The sequence below is a fragment of the Python bivittatus genome, unplaced genomic scaffold (assembly GCF_059951505.1).
Source record: "Python bivittatus isolate LINGU-HERP-01145 unplaced genomic scaffold, Pbiv_v1 ctg000310_np1212, whole genome shotgun sequence".
Lineage (NCBI taxonomy): Eukaryota > Metazoa > Chordata > Lepidosauria > Squamata > Pythonidae > Python > Python bivittatus.
This window is the reverse complement of record NW_028277054.1, coordinates 4,834,027-4,852,167: the sequence shown is the minus strand read 5'-3', so window position 1 is coordinate 4,852,167 and position 18,141 is coordinate 4,834,027. Positions and strand designations below refer to the sequence as shown.

At 49.7% G+C, this 18,141-nt stretch overlaps 2 protein-coding genes across 7 annotated transcripts in view; one reads left to right on the top strand and one right to left on the bottom strand.

Annotated features, from left to right (window-relative positions):
- Nucleotides 1-533: 533 nt before the first annotated feature.
- On the top strand, nt 534-5,893 carry PAFAH1B3 (platelet activating factor acetylhydrolase 1b catalytic subunit 3). 3 transcript variants are annotated; one of them, XM_025173739.2, is made up of 6 exons: nt 534-864; nt 1,607-1,702; nt 3,770-3,859; nt 3,952-4,107; nt 4,856-4,978; nt 5,289-5,893. In XM_025173739.2, exons 1-6 carry the CDS (start codon nt 643-645, stop codon nt 5,553-5,555), a joined length of 954 nt encoding a protein of 317 aa, XP_025029507.1. In that variant the 5' UTR covers nt 534-642; the 3' UTR covers nt 5,556-5,893. The 3 variants fall into 3 exon arrangements, with proteins under 3 accessions (XP_025029507.1, XP_025029508.1, XP_087996039.1); XM_025173740.2 differs by having other exon boundaries at nt 537-864; nt 3,952-4,068; nt 5,289-5,892; XM_088139913.1 differs by lacking the exon at nt 534-864 and adding an exon at nt 1,128-1,148.
- Nucleotides 5,894-6,978: 1,085 nt separating this feature from the next.
- The window catches only part of CIC (capicua transcriptional repressor), a 37,059-nt gene continuing 25,896 nt past the window's right edge, over nt 6,979-18,141 (bottom strand). For 3 of the 4 annotated variants that reach the window (XM_025173736.2, XM_088139912.1, XM_025173737.2), the window contains exons 10-21: nt 18,027-18,127; nt 16,413-17,685; nt 14,888-15,108; nt 13,377-13,546; nt 13,116-13,285; nt 12,677-12,949; nt 11,494-11,960; nt 10,779-11,047; nt 9,753-9,907; nt 9,062-9,193; nt 8,798-8,929; nt 6,979-8,186 (exon numbers count right to left, since the gene is read on the bottom strand). In XM_025173736.2, the coding sequence (XP_025029504.2) occupies nt 7,855-8,186; nt 8,798-8,929; nt 9,062-9,193; nt 9,753-9,907; nt 10,779-11,047; nt 11,494-11,960; nt 12,677-12,949; nt 13,116-13,285; nt 13,377-13,546; nt 14,888-15,108; nt 16,413-17,685; nt 18,027-18,127 (3,695 nt within the window). In that variant the 3' untranslated portion in view covers nt 6,979-7,854. The remainder of the gene's footprint in view (nt 8,187-8,797; nt 8,930-9,061; nt 9,194-9,752; nt 9,908-10,778; nt 11,048-11,493; nt 11,961-12,676; nt 12,950-13,115; nt 13,286-13,376; nt 13,547-14,887; nt 15,109-16,412; nt 17,686-18,026; nt 18,128-18,141) is intronic. The other variant, XM_015890017.3, reaches the window with a different exon arrangement.

The following is an 18,141-nucleotide window of genomic DNA, read 5'->3' as shown; positions in this document are numbered from 1 at the left end:
ATCCCATTTAAGGGAGCTGTTATTCCCCCAAGAGTGCCTTTCGCACCGATCTACACAGCATCCCTTCTCCCGCCGGCCTCCAGATTTGTAGAAAAATGGGGCCCCTGCGTGGCTGATGGAGAGAATGCAACGCCTGCTGTTGGTCAGCTCCTGTTTGAATACAACCGCAGATCTGTCCACAGAAAAGGCCAAACAATCTTCATTAAATAATTTGAAAGAAACGCAGGTATCCAAAGCCCCCAGTGCACATTATCAAGCAGCAAAACAAATGGCTCGTTATAACGATTGTTTCCAACAGGCGGCTTCGTCTACCTTATTATCAGTTCTACACACGGAGATAGGAGTCCTGCGGTCTCCAGATGGGATTGAACTACAACTCCCGTTAACCCCGAAGTCGAGGATCCTGGGACGTGTAGTTTAATGACGAACGGAAGACACCCGGCTGGGGAAAGCCGCTGGGCGTACGTCGGCTCGCCTGTCAATCCGGCTGAGTCTAACGACGCGTTCAAGGTAAATGCCTAGATGGCTAGAAAGGGACAGGACTGCGGAGCAAACGCAGCTTAATCCCAGCCCGCCGATCCCAGGGGATGCTCTCAAGCAGCCGCCTTGGCGGAGGCAGAGCTTAACGCCGCGGAAAGATGAATGGGAGGCCGGAGTCTGGCTAGAGTAGCCGGTACCATTTGCTTCGCCGGGAGGGTGCGGAGACGAAGCGAGCCTCCTCCCCCCAGCCTGCCTGGTCAGGTGGTTCCGTCCAGGTGGCTGCAGGAAACCGCTTCCAAAGCGGAGCTGAAACCGTGCAATCAAAGCCGTTTCTCCGGCAGCTTAAAGGTCGGAGGAGCGGTTGATTTTTTTCCGACCAACGCCGTGAGTAGTTTCCCCCGTTTTCGAATGGTACTGGCTATTTACAACAGGCAGAGCTCACAGGGAGAATGAACCATTGTGCACGGGGAGGAGGAAACGGATTAAACCCGTTCCTATTTCCTCTCCGAAAACGAAAGGATCGCTACTCGGTTAGAAGGCGTAAAAAGGAGACAGGAGCATCGGGGAAGTGTGAGGAACTATCTGTGTGTGGGGGGGGGGGGTAATCATCCTCCGCGTCTCCCCCCCCCGTTCTGTGCATTGATGCACTGATCCACTACGCGTTGATGGTATGATCGGAACTTGGGGGTGGTGCAAATGATGGCCTGAGGAGGGAGGGGTGCGGGCTTGTAATATGGAAACGCTGCAGATAAATTAGCCTTTTGCTGTGGTGGAAATCAGAATTTCTGACAGCCTCGCCATTACCTCTCTAGCCCTCCTTGCGCCGCGCGGAAAGCACCCCCGCATACGTCGCCCAGAATAGGGTTAACTTTCCCCCTTCTTTTAGAAATGGTACCGCCGAAGCTTTGTATGGCGGCGGGGGATGAATAGGCGAAACCACTCGCTCTCTGCGGGTGGGGAAGGAGCGGGGACTGGCATCGGTGTTCCTGGACTGAGTTCCAGCGCAGGTCCGGCGATTCCTCGCTTTCCCCTCTGGATGCAGAGCGATGGGGTTGCTGTGGAGGTGTGGGGTGGGTAGGCAGCGGAGCGAGGAGTTCCACCCTTATTCTCTGCTTTGTCTCCCTAGAATCTGCGAGGGACCATGAGTGATGGCGACAAGAACCCCGCCAGCACCCCAACCCCGGTCACTGACGTGCAAGGGGATGGAAGATGGATGTCGCTGGTGAGCTGACTGGCTGAGCGGCAGGGAATCCAGCTGAAAGGGTGGTCTTGGGGTGGAGGGGAGGCACCTATGGCCACCCAGACCCCTTGATGTCCCTAACTCAGCTTTCCACCACCTGCACCTTCCAGATGTGGGAAGGGTGCAGCTTCCAGCCTTCCCAGCCGGAATGGCCAAAGGAATCCTGGGAGCTGCGGTTACAACACATCTGGGCGACGCTGGTGAAGGAATGGCCATCTTTCACTTTATGTTCATTGCTCTTGGTACAAGGCAAGGAAGGTCTCGACTTTCCTCTTCGTGTTTATCATTGTATTTTGAACCCTTTGGCACCGTTAATCTGCAGTATGCTCAATCAGGTTGAGCGTATTGTGGTCCTCCAGATGTTGAACTAAAGCTTCCAACATTCTTCCTCACTGGTTGTGAAGCACTTGAAGGACCAGAAGCTCTCACCCTAATTTACTGTAATTGGATGTAGAGTCAGTATTCTGCAAAGTATGAAGATTGGGTTTTGCTTTTTCAAGCTCTAACGTACTGTTCCCCAAACTTGGTAAAATGTTTTTTTCTACTACAACTCCTATTATCCTCATCCAGCATCTGGTCAGAGAAGACTTCTCTAGGGTAGTCATCTTCAGTCTGTCAGATCTGGGGAGAGTGGTTGGAGCACCAGATCAGGGAATGATATTCCCAAGGACTCACGATGAAATCCACAATACACAGTCTGTTTTTAGCATTAAGCCTATTGAAAGCAAACCAAACCAAGAATCTTGAGACACCTTGAAGGAGAACAGATTGTGCCACCAGTCTTTTGGGATTATGTTTTTTACCCATAAGCCTTTTCTGCCTGCCTTCCTGTTGGCATTTCTCTCTCATCCTGTTCAAAAACTTCCCCTGATTAATCTTTGCAAAAGAAGGTGATGTTGGTATCCTCAGGAAGATCCACCTGGTGTTGCTGTGAGGGTTGCAGTACCAACCTTAAGCCGTCTACCACTTAAAGACCAATGGTAGAGTACTCTGTTTGCATTCAAGGAAAACTGGATCCGTATTGCTATACAGCAAAGTTCACCAGGAGCATCTGTTGCTGGTCTAATTTGGTTCACTTTAGCTGAGTCAGCTCAAAACTGCATTCCTGGAGGCCACCGATATTTTGGATCTTTCCTTTAAGAGCAGAGGAAGAGATCTGCCCTTGGAGACACAATTCACAAATTCCTTCCATGAACAGCAAAATGGGTGTTCCTTGGGTGTGCCAGAAGCTCCCTCCTTGGAGCAGGGAAAGAACCGCATCCTATCTTGGAGGTAGCAAAGCTTATTTCCCTCCCACTGGGGGAGGGGGGAGGAATGGCCATATTAAAAGAGAGAAATGACCTTATTTCCCCTGTTCTTCCATCCTCTTGCTGAAGATGAACGAGGGGTGAGAAAAGGCACAGTTTCTTATCTGAGGTTTGCTTTGTACGATACGCAACATCTTCTCTTTTAGCATCTTTGAATCCCTCCTTTCTCACCAAAATGGCTGATAGTAATTTCCCCCATTTAGATCTAGCCTCAAAAAGACGTGCTGGTTCTGTGCTGCAACTGAACTTGCCGACGGTGGTCGTCCTCCTAGGTTAATTCATTGTGAATTAGGGCTGTGATCATAGGCAGAGTCTGGCACATCGAGTCCCATGGAAATTATGGAGTAGCAATGGAGGCGAATATGTGTAGCTCAGGATTGAACTGTGGAGTCCTTGGGGTTCTCTGAGCTTGGTTCTTTTCTTGCAAACGTTTCATTACCCAGCTAGGTAACATCTTCAGTGCACTAGCCGGGTAATGAAACATTTGCAAGAAAAGAACCAAGCTCAGAGAACCCCAAGGACTCCACAAATTATGGAGTTTCAGGCCAGCCTGCCCCAATCCAGCCCTTTCCAAATGTGGATGTCACTGTCAGAATTCTTGGGGTTGGCAGTCATAGCTCCCGTCCCAGGCCCACTGAACTCTGTGTTAGATCCGAATTCCTGGGCTGCTCCTCTGCTTCCCCTTCCCTAAACTCAGTCTCTCTCCCTTATTCCCTTCTCCTATTTTCTCCACTTTATGCAGCACCACCGTTTCATTGCTGACAGTAAAGACAAGGAGCCCGAGGTCGTCTTTATTGGGGATTCACTAGTACAGCTGCTGCACCAATTTGAGGTAAAGTAACGCCGAAACTGCCTGAAAGAAGCCAGAGGGGTAGGTAGGTTTGATCATCTGCTCATTGGCCTTTCTTTTTCTTTTTCCTCCAGATTTGGAGGGAGCTTTTCTCCCCCTTGCATGCTCTCAACTTTGGCATGGGGGGCGATGCCACTCAGCACGTGCTCTGGCGCCTGCAGAATGGGGAATTACAGCACATCCGTCCCAAGGTAACAGGCTGGAAGCTGATGAAGCAGCCGTCAAACCCGGTATTCTCTCCTTACAGCTCTTAGACGTTTTTTCAGCCCTGCTCCCTATTTTTTTTTAAGCTGGGCCTGCAAGGCTTAAGCCCGAGATGTCAGAAACGCAGCGCATGTATTCCATCAGAAGGGACCACTTCCTTCTTCATGGAAGCATCCGTGGGAATCAGAGATTGAAGGGCAAGAGGAGGATTCTGTGACGGCGTCCAAACGGAAAGATATGCCCATTCAGATCCCCCCCTTTAATTCTTCTTCTGCTTAACAATTAGGGAGAACAAACATCGTGAGATTATCTGGGGTTGATTGCATGCGAAGGACCTAATACTTTTTCTAAAAAAAATTGAAAACATTCAACTGTAAAATACTATATAGTACCTCTATGGGTTGTGTGGAGGTTCCTGAAAATACGCAACCCCGAGCGTGCAGAGGGCAGCATTGCATTGACCCTCCTTTAACTTAGGTTTCCTGTCTGGTCCTGAGGCTGCAACGGAAGCTCATCCTTACTTTTCAGACTCTTTATTATCTGTGTCCGTATAAAGGCCCGGAATGTCCGCTTTTGCAGCAGCAGATATTTTCTGTGCACAAGACGGTGTTGTGTTTCAATATCCAGAGTTCCACTCATGGTGTTAGAAGATAGGTAGCTGTGTGCAAACACTGATGTCATTAGAGTAATTACTTCTTTTTACCCAAGCTTCTTTGATCCCTTCCCACACATATAACTTAGAAACCATTTTTTTTCTCCTTTCAATGGTTGTAGATTGTGGTCCTCTGGGTGGGCACCAATAACCATGGACACACTGCAGAACAGGTGGCTGCTGGCATAGAATCCATCGTGTGCGTCATCAATCAGCAACAGCCACAGGCGCGTGTGGTTGTATTGGTGAGTTCCAAGCCTGGGCCAATGTGATGGTAAGAACGGCCTTAAAAAGTGTCACCGTTCCTAGGGTGGGCTGAATTACCGGGCTGCCCCGTAACACTAAGCCAGAATCGTGTTGACCAAAGAAATCACAGTGGTCTGGCTTGCAATATACAGGCTAGCTCTGTATGTATGAAGCTCATACTAAACAAGCCTACTTTCCCAGGTCATCGAACCCAGCTGATGGGCCATCACACACTGCATCAGCTTAGAAGCCAACCACTCTGTGCATGAAGCAGAGCACTGACTTGGATCTTCTCTGTCTCACACACAGGGCTTGTTGCCACGGGGCAAAAACCCCAACCCGTTACGGGAGAAGAACAGAAGGGTGAACGAACTGCTTGAGAGCAAGGTGCCGCTGCTGCCAAATGCCTCCTTCCTCAACATTGACCCAGGCTTTGTGCATTCAGATGGGACTATAAGTCATCATGACATGTATGACTACCTCCACCTGACCCGCAACGGGTATGCCAGACTCTGCCCCGGACTGCACCGCTTGCTGCTGTGCCTCCTGGGAGAATGCCACGCCCAAGCACCTTGATGGATGCCATCCGTCACGCCCCAGATGCTCTCCATTGGCTTGAGTGACTGCTGGGGGCTTAGAAGTTAGAATGCTGGTGACTCTCTCCGGGCAGTAAATGCAGTTTCCCACAGCAGTCCTCTGCCTTCATCTGCCTGGTATTCGGTGCTGGATACTCGTTCGCTAACTCCATGAGCCTCAGTGTAGGTTGTTTAGAGTACAAAATTATTATGAGGGATGGGGATGAACAGCATGTTGACCTGCAGCTGCCAAAAAGTTTGGCACAAGACAAGTTAATGGGAACTTGTCTATTTTTATGTAATAAAAGTAACTGCTTAAAATGTACGGGCAGAAGCCTATGTTTCTTTACGTATAACTGGGTTTTGGATTGATAATGCCCTAATGGGATGGGAGTCATTTCTTGTCATGTTTGGGTAGTCATCTGGCTTAAACAAGGAATAGGAGGTTTTCCCAGAAGCAACAAGCAACCATTTGCACATGAAGCCACATTTTCGAGCATCTGTTCCTGCTCTATGCAAACTTCTCCCTGGTTGCTGCCTTTCTTAATTCTTTAGTGATTTCTCCCTCTTTACTTCTACCTTCCTGAAGTTGAAAGGGGGAGGCTGTTTTCGCTTTTCTGAGCCCACCTTTATAGTGACAGTAGTACATAGCTTACAGCTGTGTTGCAGAACCTTGTAACACTTCCCTCCCTTCCTCCTGAATTTAACTTCTTTGTGAGTAATAAATTTATTTCCCATCCCACTTCTCTGGGGAAAGTGCTAAAAGTAGGAACATTGTGGCTGTAGACACACAACACACTTAACATTAACTTAATAGGGTTTAATTAACCCAGTTGGCTGGGTTTGCAGAACCCTTGGGCTAGTACACGGTGGACTACTTTGTGACTGACTAAAAAGCTGTCACTGATAGCATTGAATCGTTCTGTTTTCTCTCGAGGATAATCTAGCATTTTTCTTTCCTCACTGGTTGAAAATGGAAGGGTGGGGGGGAAATACAGAATAGGGGGTTGCAAAGGCATTCCAACCTGAAGAGCTGTATCGAATTGATGCGCTGAAGGGTTTGATTTTAGGGAAACACATCTCTAGAGATCTGCATCGTGGTGCTGTAGAAACGTGTAACATAATGTTTTGTTTCAAAGCCTGAAGAACAGATTGTTTTTGCACCGCTGCTGCAAATCAGCAAGAGGCGACACCACCCAAAACTTAACATCTGCCCAAAGGAAGTTCTCCAGTTTCCAACCCTATAGACCTTACCCAAACATTTCAAGCATATCTTGGCACCTGTAACGATTAGAAAAGCAGAGCCAGCCAAAACAGCAGAAGAAACTAGGTGCCCCATACCCCTAAAGCGCAGCTGCAAAGGAAATACATAAAGAACACAAAAGGAATGGATTACCAGCATGAACTGAAATTCTACAACCAGACCAGATTGTTAAAGAGCTTTAATAGTATGTGAGGTGGGGCCACCCCAATACAGAAGGGGTTACACATGGTCAACATGTGGCTGTGGCCACCAGGGCACTCACACTCGGAGGGGAGCTGGCCAGGCGAGCTCCCTTTCTCCAAGACCCCTCTTAACTGCCGTCCAGATTTAGGCTGCGCCATACATAAAGTCTCTCCTCCAAACAACGCCACTTTCCTCCCTCTGCAAGTCAGAGGAAGAGGCGCTATTCTCAAAACTCAACGGACCCCAGCCTTGGTCTGGATCTACTTCCCTCTTCCTGCTCCTCCAGTGACCCAGCTTTCCAAATGACCAAAGCAATCACCTGTCTAGGAGGCAAGGCCTCCCTCTTCCCACTGCAAGGATGGGTGGAAAGGCTCCCCCTCTGCCCCAATTACTGACACAGAAGCAACAAGTAGGTGGGATCTCCAAATACTTATAACATTATTAAAAGGAGATGGGGGAATCAACACAAGGTCTGTCATTTTACAGGGGTTTGTTTGCCTGGGAGGCCTTGGCAGCCCCTCCCCAGAGGTCTCCTGGCCTGTGTCCTGGAATGGTTGATATGTCAGCACCACCACTTGAGTTCTTGGGAGGAGGAAGGTGCAGAGGGACCTGCTGGAAGTCCACAGCCCTTCCCTGTCAGATTAGAATGGCTGAAGAGGCCTGCAAGAAGAAAGGAGCCCAGGCAGTGTCTACAGGTTGCGGGCAGATGCTTCTCCCGTACAGTCACAGAAGAGAGCAGGTGAGGTTAGCAAAGGAAGGGATACCGGTGAGGAGCGGGGCAGGGGTGGGGGTAAAGCTCCGAGACTCCCCCCACTCCACGAGGCTGCTTGTCTTGCTTGTTGCTCAGTGCCCTTCATCTGCTGCTGGTGGTGCTGCTACTGGGCCCCCCTGGAGAAGACTGCTGGTTACAGTCCCAACCAGCTGCTGTAGTGGAAGGGCTGGCTGCTGGGGGGGCAGCCTCTGTGCCTTGTGCTGAGTCCTGTGGGAAGCTCAACTCTGTCAGCTGTCCCTCTGCAGTGCTGCCCTGGCCTGGGGGGCCTCCGGGCTCCGGCGTGCTGGGGGCTTGCTCTGTGGGGGTAGCTGCTTGCATAATCTTCTGCCTCACTTCCCGAATCTTAAGTTGTAAGCAGACCTTGGTAGGGAATATGTCAGAATAGCGGGCTTGGAAAGCTGCAGTGGCTTGGGCTGCCAAAGGAGAAAAAAAAAACTATCAGCGAGGCTCATGGAAAGTTGACAACAAATGGGGCGATGGTCGGAGGGCAGCTCCCTGTACAGGAAAATCTTTTCCCTAGGGCAGTGTTGTCCAAACTTGGCCACTTTAAGATGAGTGGACTTCAACTCCCAGAATTCCCCAGCCAGCATGGCTGGCTGGAGAATTCTGGGAGTTAAGTCCACTCATCTTAAAGTGGCCAAGTTTGGACAACACTGCCCTAGAGAGTTACTTCTTAAAGGCTTTTCCCCAAAACAACAATCCAGAAACATGCAGAACGGGGTACACTTTGGCCTGCAGCTTTCAAGACAGCCCTCCCCTCCCCAGCAAGGTCCAGAAGCTATCAAAAGCATCTACCACAATATTGCAAAAGACAAGCAAACTGCCATTTGTTTAGCAGGACCAAGACTCAGCTGGAGTTACCCTAGGAAATCCAGGCCTGGCTGATACTCAAGATGGCCATGGAGCTGGAACCTAGACAGGCCAAGCTGTACGAGGGCAGTGAATCCGAGTCCAAAGCTGTTCAGTTCAAGGCCACTCCATGCCTGAAATAAGGCTTAGATCTAACCCGAAACAATAATCCTACCTGAAGGGAAGAAGCCGTGATCCTGGAAGAGTTGCATGACCAGAGCCCTTCTCTGATCCAAGGTTCGCCGGAGGGAAGAGTAGGGCACCTTCTCGTACTCCAGCTCCCCAAGTACGTCCTCCGTGTCTGTGCCTACAAAAAGATGGAGACTGGTAGAAAAGGGAGCCTGTAAAGACTCTGACCTTGCCAACCCCTCCAATGAGCAGAGACAGCCCTCTTTGGCAGCCTTCCCCTTGGGTGGGATTCATTTCCGCTTTCAGCTACCTGTTTTGTCAAAAGTAAAGATGTCTCCTTCACACTTGGCGCTTTTGGGAGTGTTGGGCTCTGAACTGCAACTGGAGCGACGCCGCATCTTCCGTTTAGGGGAGATGGGGTCTTCAGTGGAGGAATCAAGGTCTGAAAAGGAACCCCAGGTTAGGTGGCAGAGACACAGAGATGCTCATATTCCAGCAGTCTACTCCACATAAAACTCAAGACTGTAAAATTAAATTGTCACAGAAATAATGTGCGAACTTAGAAACATGTATCTATGCTGCTTTTTTTCTTATTGCCCTAGAAGCGTGAAGGGGATGGGTATGGCCAGAGAGCAGAGTTACCCAGGAGTATGAAGAGAGGCCCCACAGTGTATTCACAGGTCCCATTTCAGCATCTTCACAGAGTATGCCAAAAGCTGCCCAAGGCCCCCACAATTCCTGAACTACCACAATCATGCAAACAAGAAACGTAGCTGTCTTCCATTTCAGGTTAACGTAATAAATCATACCACTGTTTAAAAAAAAAAAACTCTTCCAATCACTCTCCAGTAAACCCTGGTCCTTGGGTTGTACTGTACTAACTGCACAGCCATGCCTAGATCCTTGTCAGTCTCGGGACGAGAGATGTTTGTCCTCTCGTGTTCTGGCTTCTGACACTCCGCTACCTTCACCAGCTTCCCTGGCCCTCTCCTTCCCCTTACCAGTGGAATTCTTGCGCTTCTTGCGGTAGCTACCCAGGATGGCACGAGGAGAGGTGGCAAGAGACTGCAGCGTGGGCGAAGGCAACACCTCTTCGGGCTTGAACTCAGGCAACTCGGCAAAGCGCTCCTCAAAATCCACTTCTGAGAGAACCCTGCTGGGGGGAGGGGAGGAGATGTGGGTCAGGCAATGGGAGGCGGCTGGAGGCCCCCCCCAGAGACGCCACTATTGCTTCCAACCCAGCCTCCCGTATGGCAGTGCTGTCAGATCACCCCAGCCCCCTCTATGAATAGCGGTATTTCTGGGGACACAAGGCAGGTTTTGATACGACTTATACGAGTAACAGCCTCTATTCTGTGAAGGAAATATGGCCACGTGACACAGCCATCGTATGATAGGTGAATGGAGGTGGGAAGTGTCTGTTTCAGTGAGTTAAAAGGCACTTCCAAGTAGCCTGTGGATACAGCAGAAATACGCACCAACATAGAAACTGCACGTTTTGGAGACCTTTGTTTTTTTCCCAGCATTAGGTCGTTGCCCAAGCAGCAATAACTGTGTAGGAATGACTGTCACCTAGTCACTTCTATATATTCCCCAGAATTTCCATCTCTCCTGTGAGCCCATCTGGTCCTGTTTCCTGACGAACTGCAATCCCTTCATGGATTCATGTCTTGTAAGCATTCTGTCCTGCACTTTGCAAACTCTAAAGCCTGTTAGGGAACTGCTGACCATCGCTGAGGATTTGGGGAGGAGTTTCAACATACATTCAGTTCATTCTGAGGTTCACCATCGCTTGAATTTAAACTGAGGGTACTCCTGGAACACAACCAAAGGCTGGTATAGCTGGCCACAGAAGAGAGACTGTCACAAATGGGGAAACTGTCTTTGCAGGCACTTTTTCTACTACTGCGCATTGCCACCATGATAAAACCACAAAGAACTCCCCCTCTGAAGAATACAATCCTATAATATGAATCTTTAGGACTTTGGCCACAGACACAGTCAGCGGTCGCCTCCCCATCACTCACTTGTCAACAGAATCAAAGGTTTTCTTCAGGGGTGGAGGTCGGACCTTCACTTTCTTCCCACCTGGACCCTCCTTTGGCTCGAGCCCTTCGGTTGTAGGGGCTGTTGTTGGGGGCAGAGCTGAAGCTCCACTCCTAGAGCCCTCTCCAGGGTTTGATGGGATCGGACTCAGTGAAGAAGAGGAAGATGGACCTGTAGATGATGCTGAACCCTCAGGACGACCCTCTGGACCTGCTGTTCTCCAGTCAGGGGAGCTGGGGAATTTTGGGGCCTAGGCAAGGAGGCAGACAGAATACTAGTGAGCAGCTTGGAAGAGGTGGTTCAAACTACAATGATGAACGAAGCAGCATGTTGCTGGGACACGAGCAGAAGGATCCTCTTTGTTTCTTTTAAGAAGCTGGATAAGAAAAGGCAGGGGTAGGTAGGAAAGGTATTCGGACCAGGGCACGTTGCTCAAATCAAAACAAGCAATGTTCAAACACACTCTGTCAATAGGCTCACACCCAGCTACCCAAAGCCATCTAAAACAAGCCCAAAGTCTCCAAAAGATGCTCCTGCTACAAGTCTCCAAGGAGAAGGCTGTCTAGCCACTCCTTCCCAAAGTGCACAGCAAGCCCCACGAAGCCGCTGCAGGCCATGGCTCTGGCGGCCAGAAGCCACAAGGAAGGCTTATAGGGAGAGGGGGAGAGGCAGGGCAGCACCACCTGGCTTTCATACCGTTTCTGTCCCTTTGCTGCCTAACAGAGAGGCTGGTGGAGGGTCACGGGCAGCACCCTCTTCACTGGACCCCGCTGCCGCCTCCCGCTGGTTCCAGACAACTTCTGTGGCCGTTGTCTCCGTTCCTTGCGGCTGCTGGGATGCTGGGGGTGATACTGGCTCCCAGGAATCTCGCTTCAACTCTTGGGCTTTGGCGGGACTCTGTTCGGCCCCCTGGCACGCAGGGGGAGAGGGGTTATCTTGGGGTCCTGTCTCCCGTGAAGCCCGTTCCAAGGTTTCAGCCTCCCGGTGGTATCGCGCTCCCCCAGAGTCCTGCTGCTGCCCCACAGGAGGCCGAACGGGGCCTGGCGAAGAGGCTGATTCATAGGAACCCACTGGGATGCTAGCAATGGTGGCTTTCACCTTCTGGGGAGGCTTGAGGGATGGGCGCTGAGGTCGAATGGCTGTTGAGGGAATTACTTGTGTGGCTGAAAGGGAAGGACAGAAAAGGTAAAGCTGATGATGTGCAACAAAGGTTCAGCAGCGTCATCCTAGGTACAATCATAAAGACATCCACCTTCCGTTTACCATTATTCCCCCTCCCATTAATCTTCCCCTTCCCAGTTCCATTTGAGGAGCTGCACTTATTCCAAGATAATAAAATGCAAAGAAATCATACTATTGCCTGGAGTCACACAACAGACTAGGATAGGCTGAAATGAGCTTGGGTACTTTGGGGTTCAGCTTGTTGTGGGAACCTGCTGGAGGAACCAGGCCATCGTATTGATCATCATATGATTCATCTGTTTGGGCATCATGTATTTAGGCAGCTAACCTAATTTGCTGCCCCGTATCTGCTAACCTAGTTTTAGGTTTTATCTCAGCATTGAGCACCAGTTGAGAAGCCTGGCTTGAAAACAGCCCAGTAACATCTGCTGAATTACCAGAACCAATGTGGCTTCAAGAAGATTTACAACATCGGGGAGAGGGTTTTGACCTCTTTCCTTTTCCTCATGACCAGCCAAAGCTAAATGGTGAATATAATTTTGAGGGAACAGACTGCTTCACCTGAGGTCTCAGAAAAATTTCTTTTTAGTCCCTGCCTCCCTCCTAGTCTGCCTTCATTCCCTCTTAGTTTTCTCTCGGGGGGACAACTACCACCACTTTCACATTGTGACTCCGATCCCCATCTAACATCCCATACCTGTGGAAATCAGGCCGTGGTTAGAACTTCCAGAGCTCTGACTGATGCTGCCCCCCTTGGGCAGGATAGCTGTGGGAGAGGAGACAGTGGCAGTGCCTGTGGCTGCCACTGAATAGACCACACTGTGACTGGCAGACTGAACAGGACTGGTCCCTGTGGGGGTGGGGTAGACGGCAGTAATGACCTGCCCTTGTCCAGCACAGGAAACTGGGAGTTGAGGGCTCTGCAGTGGGGACACTCCCACTTGCCCTGAAGTCAACAGAGGATTCTGACCTGAAGGAAACAGACCAAGCACACACTTCAGCTCAACCTCCTTTGGAGTTAGTTTTCTCCACTATTACCATTCTGTCCTCAGACACCGCCCCCTCCCGGGCAGCCAACCAGTCTGTAAGCCTGGCATCCTGCTCCCTCCCCCCCAGCTCGCCCCCCCCGGCCTTACCCGAGAGCAGTGGCCCAATAGCTGTGAAACCCAGTGCCATGGGGGCAGGTCCCACTGGGGACTGGACGTAGGTGGTGGCAGGAGCAGCTGGGGGGACACTGGGTTGAGTATGAGAAGTTGAGGTGCCCAGGGACAGGGCATGCCCAGCTGCTGACTGCACATAGGTGATCCTGGGGCAGAGAGAGAGAGGGGGTATTTTATGGCGGCTGCTACAGCCATGTATGTTCCCCGTGACTCTAAACTAACACAGCAAAGCCATACCTGGTAGAGGAGGAGGGCAACAGAACTTTCTGGGTTTGGCTTGGGGAACCAATGACAGCGGTGGCCATGGTGCCCTGAAGAGCAGCAGGGCTAAGTGGGGGCACCAAGGTGCCACTGCTCTGTGAAGAGGACTGAGGCTGGACAACTGGCACTGGAGTGAGCTGAATAATCTGAAAGAGCAGAAAGACTCAGTTGGCACAAGCAGACAGGAGGAACACCAGGAGTCCTGGGCTGGATGTAAGCCATTTTGTCCCCAGGAGCAAAAACAAAATTGAGCCAATACAGTCTCAGACTCAACATCATTTACACATTCTGTACCACTGCTGTAAAGAAACTTGTAAGTGATATTATTCAAATACACTTGGAAACAGATGACTGAGTCTGCACAACACACATCTCAGGTCCTCAGTCTTTACTACAACAGGGAAGAAGAGAGAGGAAGTATGAATGGGCAGGAAATGTGAACTGGGGTTGGAGGTGATGATCAGCAGCAATGAAGGACTGTGAAGCTCTTTATTGTTTCAGACCTTCCAAAGAGACAAAGAATCCCACAAACTTGATAGGCCCAAAGAGATCTTTTCATTACTAAATCTCTTTTCCCCCTTTTTCACAGTCCAGAGAATGAGAGATTTATTGTTAAAAAAGTGAAACAAAGCGAAGTGAGGCACTCAGGCTTCTAACAGCAGTCATGAATGGTATAGATTTTCCCAAAAGGGAGCCCTCCAAATGTTTGAGCCATGATGACTAGGAACAGTGCAGATTTGTAGGCCAATACATCTGGAGAACACCAGGCTGGGGAACAGATTGCCCCTTGTGTTTTTTTCTTTTCCCAGATCTAATTTTGCAGAATGACAAATGTGCAAAATGCATGTATGTTTTACTTAAATCATTTGTATGGCTGTCTGACTCACAAAATACACACCCATAAATAAACTACAGAATTCAAACGATCCCAGATATATCCTAGGTATATAAAAATATTCAAGATATTCTAGTGTTGTTATAAATTTGTATAAATACAAAGAAGCTGCTAGTGTTAGTGTTCTGCAGTATGAGATTCCTTCTGTTCCAATCAGGCTTTCTTTCATTTAGTATGCAATATGCACGTTCTTTTCCCCTGGTCTTCACAAACTCCTCCCCACCCCAACTTTTCAGAAACAACTTAAGTACAATTTAAGGGAATTACATTTCTGAGGCTGCAGTTCTCTATATATTTATTGAGAAATTCTCCTTCACTGGACATTGTTCCAAACCCTCACTGCCCCTATGCTTGTCTATCACCCTCATGAACCTGGCGCTCACCTATCTTTTAGAACAGGGAACATACTTCGGATCCTGCATGTCTAAAATACAGCACAACACACAATATATGCCCATTCTGCACCATTTCGGCCAGTCACATAATCTATACTTTGCAGCACACAGATCTGTTTATTCATCACCCTCACTTTGTTTCACATCGCTTCTTCTCCCTCCTTACCCCAAAGGCATCCTGTTCTACAGATACTGACCTTGCTTGCCGGCTGACTCCCATTTTGCACTGGGACAGGGAAAGGTGGAGTAACCAGAGGCAGCTGGGTGGCTGAGGTGGTCCTCACTGTCACCTGGGAGGCTGCCATAGGCACCAAGACTTTGCCTTGCACCTGTAGCCCTGTGGGGGGCATCACCTGCCCAGAGACAAGGTGGGCTGAACTGCTAGGAGATGGTGCCTGCACTGGGGACACTGACTGAACTGCGGGGAGGGGGGAGAGAGAGAAAAAAAGAGAAGGGTCAAGGGAGGTTGGGGATGGCACAGCAACTGTGACAACTGGTGTTAGGGATGCATCAACTTACTGAATACTAGGAGCACCTGTGCATTTAGAGTGGGGCCTCCCTATTTAATCTCCTTGTTCCCTCCTGTGTTTTTGACTCATTAAGGAGCCCCTCCAATAGACAAACACCTAATACTTGGCTTTCCATCAGGGGATAGACTGACTTAGGTGTTCAATTTCCTATGGAGATATGCTTTTTCATTATATTCTGCTAAATATGAAAGCCATGATTAGGGGTGGCACTGATGAATCAATTGTCCCAATTTCCCAGGAGCACATTTACTTATTTTATTGTTTTTTCAACCCACCCCAATTTGCAGACTCTGGGCAGGATACAACAGTGTAAAGATGTAAAACAAGTAAAAAGAAGAAGACAATTAAAAACAACACACCACAAAAAACCTACTCCCAAAATGGACACCACAAAGCAAAGAACTCAGATCAAAGGTTTGGCAGAACAAGGTTGTTCCACAGCCTTACCGAGTTCAAAGCATTAATATTTTGCTTGGAAGTAAACCTGTGAGCAACCTTCTGTTGGGGCTGCCCGGATTCAAAGACTACAATCTGGCCCATTAGCCAACAGTTAGATAATTGCAGCTGAAATTATGACGAGGCTATAGTTTTATCTCCATATTTGCTAGCTTTATCCAACTGGGCATTTACTGTATCTGCTGCTTTTCCGTACCAATATAATAATTAGCCTCCAGAGAAACACAAAACAAGCAAACAAAACAATATGGAGGGAGTGCAATTTGGGAACAGAGAAAAATTCTTCAGTCATTTTTTTCACAAAAGGTTTGCCAACCAGCAAAATTAGGTTTTCCCTGGCTGTACCTATTCTGATTCCACAGACAAAACAGAGGCCACCACGTTCTGCAGAAAGACTATGACCACACCACAGGCTCATTTTTCTTATGCCTGAATAATCGGCCCATGAAAGCAACTGTCCAGTGCTTCCAAAACAGATTTAACTCCGGGTGTGTTCACTCCCCAAAGACGGGGGAGAAACTCAAGGCTCCCTGTTTCATTTGGGTACAAGGAAAACTTTATCAGCAAGGTATTCTCTATCCATGTAGCAACTGCCCAGGACAACCCAGGCAGTAGCCTATGCTTCTAACTCTATGCAGTTATTTAAAAACATGCTTAATAACAGAGCAGTTGTAATCTCTAACAAAAGTTGCCCAAAAGTTGTAATCTCTAACAAAAGTTGTCTAAAGAAGCTTACCTTTGGGTGCCGAGGACATGACGGTGACGCTGCTGCTGTTGCTTCCTGGTGCGGGCTGGATGATGGGGATGGCTTGGGGGGCAGTGATCACTTTTCCATTGGGGGGAGGCAGAGTGAAGTGAATGCTGGCGGCCGCAGGAGTGCCTGCTGCGGCCGGCATCTTCCCCCCTGCCACCTGCAGCTGCTGAGGCAACGTAGGCAGGATGTACTGAACCTGAGTGATGCTCCCGCCCTTTCCTGCTGCCCCTGACAGAATACCTTGAGGCTGCAGGATGCTGAGGGGCACGGGCCCATTCTGCCCAGGGGGATTCTGGGTGATGAACTGCACAGACTGTTGCTGGGCAATGGCCCCAGGTGGCAAAACAGTCACTGGGACGCCAGCTCCTCCGGCACCGCTGGCTTGGCTATAACCTTGAGTTCCTACAAGGAGATTGGTCACAACACTTCCTTGGTTTGGGGGACACTTCCCCACCGCAGCCAAGCCTTGGCCAAGAAGCGGTCCAGCTACTAAATGAGGAGACGTGGCTTGGATCCCAGCCATGCCAGAGCTCTGGGGAGTCTTTTTATCGGCATAGAGCAGGCCGAGTCGGCTTACGGAAATTCCTTCTGGCTTTGTGTTGCCGTCTGAGGGTGGGGGACTGAGCAGTGGCAGCCCATCCCCCGATCCACGCAGGAAAGGTTTGCTGGCAATAGGTACAGGAGTGCTACTAACTGGCTTGACTACGTTGGTTACCACAGTGGATGCTGTCCGGACCAAGCTGGGTGACCCGCTGTAGCCGATCACCCCCATGTTTGGGGTGCTCATAGAGGGGGCTGTCACCAGCACAGTGCCAGTGGACAAACGGGTTGAATCAGGAAGCACCACAGTTTGCACCACGCCGCCGGGCGGAGAGATGACAGAGTGGGCGGGGACAGAGAGGGGAGCTGCTCCAGACTCTGCAGGCCCCTGGGAACTCCCTGCACTGTCTGCTCTCTTCCGCCTGTAGGGGGCAGCTGTTGGGTCAAAGCGCGCCTCCAACCGCTTGGTTGGGGTGTTGTGGGGACGAAGACCTCCATGTGAGTCTTGGGCCTTGAAGGTGCTGGGGGACATCTGGAAGGAACTGTAAGATTTAGAAGGGGGCTGCTCATCGTGACTGTGAGGTGGTGGCGGCGGTGGCGGCGGTGGCGGCTCCAAGTCCAGGGGAGGTTGCGGACGACATGGGGCAAAGGGAGCAGAAGGAGGAGGCAGGGCTGCTGAGCGGATCACTGGGGCAAAGAGTTTTCGTCCAAAGTCCTACAAGGAAATGGGAACTCTCTTAAAAAGAGGAAGAGTCTCAGGCAACCATTTTCATAGTGTCCTGGCGAAGATGGAGACCAGCCTTGAAAACTGATCAGGTCCCAGTTCAAATCTCATCAAGATGATTTGAGACAAGACCTTCTCAATATCACATGCTTGAGAACAACACTAGGGTTAATGTAAGGGTGAATGTTTCCAAGCATTATACATACGTGGGAACACAGACAGAGAGAATTCCCTAGTCAGAACAGCCTTTTCATACCACGTGGCTGTGAACCCCCCATTTCTGTACTTATCAGTGCACTTAAAAGCCTTTCTTGTAGCCTCTTGCAACTTACCTTGCTGTCGGATTCATCCCCTAATGATCCTTCACTATCACTGTCCGTCACTCGCTCTTTGCACTTCAAGTCAACATCAGCCGGATTGAACCCATCCTCAGCTGTAGGAGGAAAG

What these genes read in the sequence shown, in the direction of transcription:
- PAFAH1B3 (XM_025173739.2), top strand. Translation starts at nt 643, where the DNA reads ATGGGAGGCCGGAGTCTGGCTAGAGTAGCCGGTACCATTTGCTTCGCC. An exon ending in AGCTGCTGCACCAATTTGAG is followed by an intron (nt 3,860 to 3,951) that starts GTAAAGTAACGC and finishes TTTTTCCTCCAG; the next exon opens with ATTTGGAGGGAGCTTTTCTC. An exon ending in TGAAGCAGCCGTCAAACCCG is followed by an intron (nt 4,108 to 4,855) that starts GTATTCTCTCCT and finishes CAATGGTTGTAG; the next exon opens with ATTGTGGTCCTCTGGGTGGG.